Genomic DNA, 12,178 nt, shown 5'->3' with positions numbered 1-12,178 from the left:
GCCTCGGGAAGGAGATGTTGAACTTCTTCCTTTCAGTCATCCACATGTGGATAGGGTCTTGAACAAAAGCAGTTTAGTTTAACAGTTAGGCAGAGGGGCAGGATTCTCTGAGGCAGCCATTGTGTATGACTAGAACAAAAGCAATGAAAAACAAGTCAAAGGAACAGCTCCAGCATGGGGTCAGAACTGGCTTTGCCCTGCAACGGAACTTGGGCGCACACTATGATCCAGGACTTTCATGTCTATGAATGTACTGGAGATCAGGGCTTCTCAACTGTTGACATTTTGGAAGAGACAATTCTGCGTTGTGGACTGTCCTGTCCATTGTAGGGTACTGAGCAGTGTCTCTGGCCTCTACCCACTAGGTGCCAGCAGCACATCCTCGGTTATGATGACCAAAAATGTTTCCAGACATTATCAAATGTTCCTTGGTTGGGGGGCATTGTGTATAAAATTGCCCTCAACTGAGAATCGAGAGAAACTCTCATGGATGGGCATCAGGGAATATGAATGAGAAAGTCCACTGCACACTGATTTGCAAAAAGATAAAAATGAAAACAACCCATATGTCCACAAACAGGAAATAGACACATTGTGGGATTTTCATATGATGGATAACTGTACAGCAAAGAAAACTGACTTATAAGTTGTACACATCAATATACATAAATCTCACCAACACAGGGTGATGGGGGAGGGGAGAAACACATGTAATACATCTAGGATAATTATATTTGCATACACTCCAAAATGGACAAGAAATAATGTAATTTGAAGGAACATGTCCATGCAGTGAATGTATAAATAAGTGAATTATTAATAAAGTTCAAGATAGTTGTTACCTCTGGGAAGGAATGAGAAAGTGAATCATGGAGGGCACAGGTAGGATTCAAAAGCATTGGCTATGTTCTAATTTTCAAGCTGTGTGATGGGTAAACAGGTTTTTATATTATTAAGATATACCTTACATATATGCTGTATTATCTTCTGTATATACGAAATAGTTCATAATTGATAAGGAACTGATGGGGACTAAAATATGGTGGGAAATGGAAATAAAGGCACTGGAGTACATAACAAATTGAATGAGAGGGAGAGAAAAAGAGCTAAGTTTTAGGTGCCTCTTGGAATAGTTTTAAACTGATTTTCTTCATGGATTTGGTGATGAGATCAATTCCTCATCTAAGCGCACATAAACCATTGCTTAGACTTCTAAGAAATGTAAGTTTCATGCCTCAAAACCTATGCTATAATACTATGTGATTCATATCACAGAGGACTTAATAATACCACATTTCACAAAACATCATTTTCCAAGAGCCCTGCCATGGTAAGAGTTTTGAATGTGTACTCCTTTGTATTCCTTGCAGTTACAAGCATCTGAAAATAGGGAGCTTAGAGTACAGTGATTCTTCATCACTAACTGTAGTATCATGAAACTATCCCTAAGTGGTAACAGAAAACCATTTCCATCTCTGGCACCCACCATACCCCTTTCTTCTTCTCCCAATGGTAATCTCCCAGGTAGTGGAATAAAGGAGAGTTTTGGATCACATCCTTTCAGAAGATGGAGCCATAACCAAGGAAAAGATCAAAACACCCTAACCTTTCCTGGCTGAGGCAGATAGGTACAAGACAGGTCTTATCCTAAAGAAGCCCCAAATTTTCAAGGCTGAAGGACTCAGTGAGAATATATTCAATACATGTGAAAATAGGGAAACCCACAAACACCCAGAGTAACAGGAAAGGGTTTGTCCCTGACCTGATTTAGGGACCATCTCTCAGAGACCCAGAGAAGCCTGACACGTTAGAGCTTCAGCAACCTTCAGTGAAGCAAGGCTGAGGTTCCTCCCTCACCATGAGAGGCGTCATGTACATCTATGTGGATAATGTGGCCCACTTGTCCTGTGGCCTGTATACAAAGCCACCACCTCTTAGATTTCTCTCAGTCCTGAGAGTATAGCACTGACTGTGCCACTCAACCCTCAGAAGCACAGACTCAGTGAAGAGGCACACACATGCCTCTTGGGGCTGGGGACATGGGGCCACTTGGGGAGTAAATTCAGGGCCCTAGGTACCTGGACCATAATGAGAGGCAGGGACATGGACTCAAGAGTATGCACCAAAAAAGGCTTATCTCAAAAGGAGGTGTTTTTTGTTTCCAGTGAACCTCCAAAAATTCTTAAGCCCACATAAGGGCCTTTCGTATTAACTATGGCTATACATGGGTGGCTCAGTGTTAAGCAATTGCCTGCAATGCAGGAGACCCATGAGATGCAGGTTCAATCCCTGGCTCGGGAAGACCCCCTTCAAGAGGAAATGCCAACTCATTCCAGTATTCTCACTGGGCCAGTGAGACACTCCTATGGACAGAGGAGCCTGGAGGCCTACATTCCACAAGGTTGCAAAGAGTTGGACACGATTGAATTACATTACATTAACTATATTAACACAGAAATACACACACACACACACACACACACACACACTCCTAGCATGGCATGAGCCAAACAACCAATCTGAAGCCTTTCAAGTGACACTCAGATCAGATCAGACCAGATCAGTCGCTCAGTCGTGTCCGACTCTTTGCGACCCCATGAATCGCAGCACGCCAGCCCTCCCTGTCCACCACCAACTCCCGGAGTTCACTCAGACTCACGTCCATTGGGTCAGTGATGCAATCCAGCCATCTCATCCTCTGTCGTCCCCTTCTCCTCTTGCCCCCAATCCCTTCCAGCATGAGTCTTTTCCAGTGAGTCAACTCTTCGCATGAGGTGGCCAAAGTACTGGAGTTTCAGCTTTAGCATCGTTCCTTCCAAAGAAATCCCAGGGCTGATCTCCTACAGAATGGACTGGTTGGATCTCCTTGCAGTCCAAGTGACACTACATGGATAAATTTCTACTTGGACTGTTATTTCATTAAGCAACAATGAAAAAAGGTCTTGTGCCTTTTTTCTTTGTTCTAGCCATAAGTAATACTCTGTGATAATACATTTTTAAATGACAAAACCACAGTCATGGAAAAGGGTTGTGGATACCTTATACTAACTTCACTTTAACACACCTTTATGAAGCACCTATGAAGAAGAAACCACAATGCTTTAGAAGAGACACATAGAAGCCTATAAGTTCAGAAGCTCACACTTGAGGAAGTCGGGGAGAAACATTAATAAATAATGTTAATATACTCAAGGATATGAGATGAACTAGCACAGAAAATAGGAAAAGGTATTGCTGCTAACTAGCGAGCATTCACGTGGCCTGAACTAAATACAGAAATAAGGCCTTCTACCCCAAACCCCTGGTTCTCTCCTCTGATCCTCGCTACTCTGCTCAAATAGCACTTTACAGTTTTCCTTCAGTAAGTTCCAAATATTAGGCCCATTTCTCCTTTCAATTTTCTTTAGATGAGGAGATATTTCAGACCTAGATCAAGGTACAGAGAATACTACACCCATGCAACCATCGCTCATCTTAAAAACAGAAGATTACAAATAAAATTTAAACCCATTATACCTCTCCCCTGTTGAAATCTCCCTCTATTGAATAAGATTTAACCACTGTCCTAAATAAGGTTATTGTTTTCATACACACCTTTCTGCATGCTACATATGTATGCATCACTCCTAGTTATACCTTTTACTACAAATATATGAACCTATAATCGATATAAGAACTGTTGCATCTTTTTAAACTTCACATATGTATGGTATCATAATGCCTTTCCCCTTTCAGAAGTAGGATTTTTCTATTTGTCACTTCGACCCCTGAACCTTTGCCCCTTGCTATAAGCTGTATTTTCCCCCCTAAAAAGTTATGTTGAAGTTTTACCCCTTGAACCTGTAAATGTGACATTCTTTGGAACTAGGATATTTGCAGGTATAATAGTTAAGATGAGGTCATACTGGATTAGGGTGGGTCCTTAAATCAGTGTGACTGATATCCTTATGAGAAGAGAAAGGACAAAGAAACAGACAGGGGAAAACGCTATGTGACGATGGAGATGCCAACGACTGACAGCAACCACCAGAAACTAGGAGAGTGGCGTGAAACAGATTCTCCCTCAGTGCCTCCGGAAGGGACCGCCCTTGCTGATACCTTGACCTCAGACTTCTGGCCTCCAGAACTGAGATAACGTATTTCTGTTGTCTTAAGCCATCTGGTTTGTGGCAATTTGTTACGGTAACCTTAGGACACTCACACACCCCTCTTTGTGTCTCAAGCCCCTGAGAATTCTAGTGTCTTCCTAAGTCCAGATCTTACCACCCTGTTTAGTTTACCTGCAACAGTGCCAAGTCAGTGAATTAAGGATGATCCTGCAGTGGGTGTAGTAAACCTTTCCCCCACTGCTCTAAAGCAGTGGTTCTGAAACTTCAGTGTGCTTCAGTAGCACCTGGAGGACTGTAAAACCCTGATGGCTAGCGGCCCACCCTCAGAATTTCCAACTCAGTAGGTCTGGAGCAGGGTCTGAGAATGTGCATTGCAAACAAGTTCCCAGAGGATGCTGATGCTGCTGTTCCAGGCAAGCTAGGTCATCCATCAGTTCCTTTCAATAAAATATAGTAGAGGCTAGGGCACCATCACGCAAATTATTTACAATCGTATATTTTAATTTATTTGGGGCTGCAATAAAAGGATTTAAAACAGGCTTGACAAATAGCGGAAAGAAATCCCTTTCAGTGACAGTAAGGTGGGCCAAAATAAATAGAACAATGATAGATTTGAGTCAGTGGTATTTATGGGAAAAAAAAAAAAAAAAACAAAAAACTACGGCTTATTAGTTTCAAACAAGCTTTTATTTCCAATGTGAACAATACTAACAAATTATCTGTAAAATGTAAGAGTAAAGTCAGATGTCAGTAGTTAATACCACTTTGGGGCATTGAAACTTTGCAACAAAATTAGTATTTCAGGCTAATGAAAACAAGAATATCCATGAAGAACAGATTCATCTTTTCTTTTGCTGTCTGCTTTTTCTATGCCTTCCCACTGTAGGATGAAATAAGAGCCAGTTAACAATTGTACCTGAATAACATGCAGTAACTTTCTAAATATGAGTCAACACTATGTACATCTGTTTTCTCAATGTTTTCTTCTTGTAACTCAGACCCTTGGTGATCAGGGTGCACCTCATTGCTCACGCAAAACTTATCTCCCTCTTGCCCACCACTATAAATGCTTGCTGTTTCCTTGAAAGGCCACACTGTGATTTAAATAAGTCATTCCACCTTAAAAACTGGTGTTCCCTTGCACAAATCATCAATCCCTTATATTTCCAGACCTTCAGTTTCCACATGTGTAAAATGAGGATGAGGCTTTATCAAACATCCACATGCATGAAAACTAAGAAAGAGTGAGAGAGTGAGTGAGAGAGACTAAAAGATGAATGAATAGAGGAAAGCGAAACAAAGATTTAATTACCAACACAGTGACAGCCAATAATATTACTGAGACTAGTTTCCTTTTCTTTTGAATAAAAAATCTAAATTGAACTAATATTTGTGAATTAATCCTGAAATGCAGTTCTCTTGAAACCCTTAACATCTCACTACTTTGTAAGGAATCGCTCTCTCAAAGTCATCGCCAGTACAAGAGACTACAATTCTGTGGCCAGGTGATGATGACCCAGCTAATGCATGGCCTAGTCACTGTAGCTGCTGCTTCTGGTGACCATTCTCTAAACAAGCACTGGTCTCCATTTCCAGGTCTGGTAAATTTCCCATCTGTAGTAGACTTAAAGCTACAGGACAAAGGACTTGTGGCTATAAATGAAATACGCTTCAGAACACACTGCCTCCTACATTATCTAGAATTCATTATTAACAATAAACTGTTTTTCCAAAATTAAATTTCAACAATTTTCTTATTTACTTTACAGAAGAAAAATTAAAAAATATAAAGCTGTTTTTAACAGGTATGTGTCAGGAATGGTTATGTCATACGAAAGCCTATACAATAATACCTGTATTATCCAGAGCTGCTTTTTGCTGAGACCACATCCATTCAGATTCCTTCAGGTTTTTCCTTTTCAGCCTCTTCCTCTTCATCAGTGTTTTCATACTGATCCTCACCGTCATCATTGGGGCAAAGTGATGCAGACATTGGGGTCGAAAGTTGGCAGGGAAAATATCCCAACTGAAAATCAGCAGCAGAGTCTAGGCCTGAGAGAAGAGAAATAGGTTTAATAAAAGAAACAAGAAATAATACCTGGATACATTTCTAGCCTCCCATCATGTCTGCTGCTTGACAATTTTCATAAACATTTTCCCCCTCTTTCCAGTCGATCGGCACACAGATCTCTCTGATTATTTCTGGCCCCTTTGGAGAAGGGATCTGAATCATTTGATACTGATACCATTTTGTATGGGTTTGTAGGAACTTCAATGGAAAAAAATGCTCCTTTGACTTAAAGACAAATTCTATGGGGATGCTCACAGATTCCTCAGTCGCTGAAAAGTGCCCCTGTGCTATGTCATCATTTTCTCAGATCCTCCTACCGAGAATATTCACATTTGTTAAAGCCGTTGACCAAAAGGGAGGGATGCCACTTGTTTGCCTCTAGGTTGGTAGAAGGCAGCATGCTTTTTCTCGAGACCATGAAGGTCTACAGAACTGGGCTTCCACTTGTGTCAATTGTGCCTGGAGGTTTTTGAGAGTTCTGACCCACTGCGTGACAGCTAGAGACCTACCTGCCTTTGAGCTCAATGGCCCCACAAGGGCTCAGCCACCACTTGCCCGCCTCAGCCCCTCCGGGATCACAGGCCTCAACCTCCCAGTCTCAGAGGCAGCAGTCAGGGCTTCCTTGCCCAGAACTCGGCCTCCACTGCTGGTTCCTCTGTCTTCTAGGAAGCAACGCCCTCCGCAGGATCCCGCAGCTCCCAGGGTGGAGCGCCCTCCACCGGGTACTCACCCTGCAAGACTCTGCCTCGCTCTCCCAGGTCTTCCTGCTCCTGAGGAGGCACCGGACCTTCTCCAGGCTCCGAGGGTGGCTGGGAGAGGCCCCTGGCCATCAGGCGGTCAGTGGGAGGCCGGAACAGGACATGTCTGTTGTTTTGGAAATTGCGTAGAAAGGAGTCGAGGTGACTCCGGAACAGGGGCCCAAACGTCTCCATGCAGAACCCAAGGCCTGTAACACCTGCCGCACCCTCCTGCTCCTTCTCGTCCTCCTCTTCCTCGCCCTCTCCAGACAGGTGCTCCTCCTCCTCCAAGTCGAAATCAATCTCACCCTCTTCCTCGTCCTCCTGCATCTCTACATCTTCCTCCATCTCCTCCTCCTCTAACGGCTCTCTACCACATTCCGCTTCCACTGCGGCCTGTGGCCAACCCTGCTCCCCGGGAAGGGCTCTGGAGACCTCCAAGGAAGCCAGAAGAGCCGTGGCCTCCTCGACTCCTTCCGTCCCCTCCCAAGCAGATGCTCGGACCCCAAGGAGACTGGGGTCACGGCCCGCCCCGCCACCAGCTCTATCCGGGCCACCTGGGATCCAATCGTTCTCCTCTGTGGCAGACATGGCAGGAGAGACGTGCCAGACAGTGATCGTCCTGCAGTGAGGTCTGTGGGGAAGATGGCGGCCGCCGGGCTGAGTGTTGCGCTGAGGAGACGCTGTTGGCAGTGGGACCGCGGGGTGGGGGTGGGGACAGCAGAGACGTCGGCTGCACAGGGAACAGGAGTCTGCAGCCTACCAGGTTCATCCCTCCATGGGATTTTCCAGGCAAGAGTAGTGGAGTGGGGTGCCATTGCCTTCTCTGTCCTTTACATTGCACCATTGCAAAAACGAAATGGCAATGTCCCTATAGGCGGCACCCTGGGGTATGGGAAGCTGGGTGTGGTCCCCAGTTGCCACCTTGTGTCAGCTCAGGTCATCACAGATACACTTATTTTAAAAAGTTCATAAAGCCTTGAGAAAGAAAGTCAAAGGTAAGAGGTGGAGAAATTGGAAAACATAAACTGAATTAAACGGGAGCACTGAATATGAAATAGAAAAAAATGAAACAAACTAGATAAGCCTAAAAGTTCATCATAAGGTCCAGTTGATTTTCAGCATGGCTGGTCATTAGCAACATATCTGTAGCTTTGGAGAATAAAAGCAATACCTTGGCAATTTTCAAAAAATTCTAAGGTAATTCTGATATGTGTCAGGTTTTTCTATTAAATGTTATCTTTGGTGGTATAGAACTCGCCTACTTTTGTGTTGACCACTCATGGTACAATGGTATTAAGTGAATAATAGCTACTCACTAGTATGTATAGTATATATTTTAGAAAACTTATTAATGTTTGCCTAACTAAAAAATTTATGACATTTTGATTCCACTTGTTTGACTTAGTATGAATAGAATGCTAGATTTCTAATTTTAGAAAAAGATGTGCAACAACCAACAAAGTTTTACTATATAGCACTGGGAAGTGTAGTCCCTTTGTCAATCTCTTGAAATACCTATAATGGAAAATAAACTGAAAAATAATATATGTGTATATGTATAATTTAATCACCTTGCTGTGCACCTGGAACTTTGTAAGGCAACTATACATCAATAATATATATGCTATGCTAAATCACTTCAGTCGTGTCCAACTCTGTGCGACCCCATAGATGGCAGCCCACCAGGCTCCCCCGTCCCTGGGATTCTCCAGGCAAGAACACTGGAGTGGGTTGCCATTTCCTTCTCCAATGCATGAAAGTGAAAATGAAAGTGAAGTCACGCAGTTGTGTCCGACTCTTAGCAACCCCATGGATTGCAGCCTAACAGGTGCCTCCATCCATGGGATTTTCCAAGCAAGAGTACTGGAGTGGGGTGCCATTGCCTTCTCTGATAATATTTATATTATCATATATAATATAATATAATAGTATAATATAATATAATAGTATAATATAATATCATATCATATAATATTATACATTTATATTATTATATATTTATTTTCTTTATATACATTTAAATATAAATAAAAAAGATAAATGTATAGATCACATATGAGCAACTGTTTCAACCTCCTGTGAGAGACAGAAGGAGAATTTGAATGTTTTAATGTTGCTAAAGTTGCATAGAAAAGAACATAGAAGTTGACATGGATGCCTCGAGAATGGAGACTGGAGAGTGGAAGGATTAAACATAAGAGCTGAAAAGGGATTCATCAGGGCTCCCCAATTCACTTCAAGGCTCCGAGAAATGAAGAGAGACTTCTTTTCATGACTGGGCTAATCACCTGCTCTACACTAAACAGTGACACCCCCTCCCAAATTCATATATTTAAATGTTTACCCACTCCATCCCCCAGGTGATGGTATTTGGAAGTTATGGCCTTTAGTAGGAGACACAGTGAAGAAAATCAACCTTGCCCTATATAGAGCTTATGCATTATAGATTTCACCCCTTATACCGGCCTTGTTTTGTTTTACCTAGCTCATACTCAATAATTTCAAGGGGGATAGTCCATTGGGTCCCAAGCTGTCAAGCCCATTTCTAAGTGACAAAGACTCAATTTAACTTTATGAGCCATATGTCCCAGTGCCTATGCCCACTAGGGGATATTTTAGGGGAATGGCTGCTATGATCTGGAGCACTGAAACACCACAATAATAAAATTCTTGAGGCAAATACATCTATTGGCTCTCTTCAGTTGCTCCCTTAGCCCTATAGGGGCATCTTTTAAAAATTTAGTGATATCTTCAACTATTCCTCTATTTTGTTCCCCGGTATTATGTTCAAAGCGTTTTCCTAAAGCATGCATTTCAGCATCTGCTGAAAAGTGAAAGTGAAAGTCAGTCAGTCATGTCATGTCCGACTGTTTTGTGAACCTATGGACTACACAGTCCATGGAATTCTCCGGGCTAGAGTACTGGAGTGGGTAGCCATTCCCTTCTCCAGTGGATCTTCCAAATCCAGGGATCAGACCCAGGTCTCCCACATTGCAGGAGGATTCTTTACCAGCTGAGCCACAAAGGAAGCCCAGCATTTGTTGAAGTCAATTCCCAATCTAATTGCAGAAGTCTTAAGTCAATAAGCACTTTTTATGTTTAAAAATATGATTGCACTATTGTGGTGAATGTCACAGGCATTTAGTACGTTCACAATGCTTCTCAGCCTTTCTCTCTGTTGTCCCTAAATAAATCATCACTCCTAAAGGAAACCCCATGCCAGTAATCGGTCCTTTTCCATTTCCCCCTCACTGCTCTGATAACTACTCTGATAACCAGGCTCTGGTAACTACTGCTCTTCTGTTTACCTCTATGAACTTACATTTTCTAGATAGCTGAGAGAAATAAAATCCTACAATATGTGACCTTTTGTGTCTGGCCTCTCTCATTCCTTTTTGCGGCTGAATGCCATGCCCACGTACAGAGGGTCACTTTTGTTTATGAATGTGAAAGAAGTTGAGGACAAGTTGGTGGATCCTTGCGATGTTTCACATTTGGGTTCCCATTTCGGTTAGGGCTGCTATGAACATGGGGATAGAACTTTTTGTTACCTTTTGTTTGAACAAATACTTCTAATTCTTTGGCTTATATAGCTAATAGTGGAATTGATGAGACAACCATAAGGCTTTTCCCTTTTTCAGGAGCTTTCAGACTCTTTTTTACAGTGACTTGCTGTTGTTCAGTTGTTCTTCCGCTCAGTTGTGTCTGACTTTTTGCAGTCCCATGGATTGCAGCATGCCAGGCTTCCCTTTCCTTCACCATCTCTCAGAGTTTGCTCAAACTCATGTCCATAGAGTTGGTGATACCATCGAACCATGTTGTCCTCCGTTGTCCCCTTCTCCTCCTGCCTTCTATCTTTCCCAGCATCAAAGTCTATTCCAATGAGTTGGCTCTTCGCATCAGGTGGCCAAAGTATTGGAGCTTCAGGTTCAGCATCAGTCCTTCCAGTGAACATTCAGGGTTGATTTCCTTTAGCTTTGACTGCTTTGATTTCCTTGCAGTCCAGGGGACTATCAGGAGTGTTCTCCAACACCGCACTTCGAATGCATCAATTCTTCAGCGCTCAGCCTCCTTTATGGTCCAACTCTCACATCCATACATGACTACTGGAAAAACTTTGTCTATATGGACTTTTGTCATCGAAGTAATGTCTCAGCTTTTTAATTCACTGTCTAGGTTTGTCATAGCTTTTCTTCCGAGGAGCAAGCATCTTTTAATTTCATGGCTGTAGTCACCATCTGCAGTGATTTTGGAGTCCAAGAAAATAAATCTGTCACCGTTTCTATTGTTTCCCCATGTATTTGCCATTAAGTGATGGGACCAAATGCCATGATCTTAGTTTTTTGAGTGTTGAGTTCTAAGCCAACTTTTTCACTCTCCTCTTTCACTGTCATCAAGAGGCTCTTCAGTTCCACTTTGCATTCTGCCATAAGTGTGGTGTCTTCTGCATATCTCAGGTTATTGGTATTTCTCTCGGTAGTCTTGTTTCCAGCTTGTCCTTCATCCAGTCCAGCATTTCCCTTGATGTATTCTGCATATAAGTTAAATAAGCAGGGTGACAATATACAGCCTTGACATACTCCTTTCCCAATTTAGAACCACTCAGTTATTCCATGTCCGGTTCTAAATGTTGCTTCTTGACCTACATATAGGTTTTTCAGGAGGCAAGTAAGATGGTCTGGTATTTCTGGATCTTTAAGTTTTTCTGTAATGTCTTGTGATCCACATAAGGAAAGGCTTTAGCATAGTCAATGAAACATAAGTAGATGTTTTTCTGGAATTCTTTCTATGACCCAATGGATGTTGGCAGCTTAATCTCTGATTCCTCTGCCTTTTGTAAATCCAGCTTGTAAATCTGGAAGCTCTCGGTTCACATACTGGTAAAACCTAGCTTGAAGGCTTTTGACCATTACCTTGCTAGCATGTGAAATGTATTTGTGTAGTAGTTTGAACATTGTTTGGCATTTCCCAACAGTAATGTACAGGGATCCCAATGCCTCTACGTCCTCATAAATATGTTTTGTTTTTCACTTAAAAAAAAATCTACTTACTCATCTTTTTTTTGTGACACCATGTGGTGGCTTTTCCTTGTATTTCCCTAATGACTAATGACGTTAAGCTTATTTTCACATCCTTATGGCACATTTGTATATCTTGTTTGGAAAAATTTGTATTCACATTCTATGCTCATTTCTCATTCAGATTCCTTGGCTACTTGTTGAGTTGTAAATGTTTTTCATGTGTTCTGGATACTAGAC

At 42.2% G+C, this 12,178-nt stretch overlaps 1 protein-coding gene across 1 annotated transcript; it reads right to left on the bottom strand.

The window, feature by feature from the left end:
* Positions 1-4,889: 4,889 nt before the first annotated feature.
* LOC129638992 (uncharacterized) lies at positions 4,890-7,664 on the bottom strand. The gene is made up of 3 exons (XM_055563778.1): positions 6,911-7,664; positions 5,963-6,161; positions 4,890-4,989 (listed from the first exon to the last, which is right to left on the bottom strand). The coding sequence occupies exons 1-2, from the start codon at positions 7,506-7,508 to the stop codon at positions 6,004-6,006; spliced, it is 756 nt and encodes a 251-aa protein (XP_055419753.1). The 5' UTR covers positions 7,509-7,664; the 3' UTR covers positions 4,890-4,989; positions 5,963-6,003.
* Between the last annotated feature and the right edge of the window lie 4,514 nt (positions 7,665-12,178).

The sequence above is a fragment of the Bubalus kerabau genome, chromosome X, assembly GCF_029407905.1.
Source record: "Bubalus kerabau isolate K-KA32 ecotype Philippines breed swamp buffalo chromosome X, PCC_UOA_SB_1v2, whole genome shotgun sequence".
NCBI classification, from domain to species: Eukaryota; Metazoa; Chordata; class Mammalia; order Artiodactyla; family Bovidae; genus Bubalus; species Bubalus kerabau.
This window is presented reverse-complemented; position numbering and strand designations above follow the sequence as displayed.

What these genes read in the sequence shown, in the direction of transcription:
- LOC129638992 (XM_055563778.1), bottom strand. Translation starts at nt 7,508, where the DNA reads ATGTCTGCCACAGAGGAGAACGATTGGATCCCAGGTGGCCCGGATAGA. An exon ending in GCGAGGCAGAGTCTTGCAGG is followed by an intron (nt 6,162 to 6,910) that starts GTGAGTACCCGG and finishes CTCTTCTCTCAG; the next exon opens with GCCTAGACTCTGCTGCTGAT.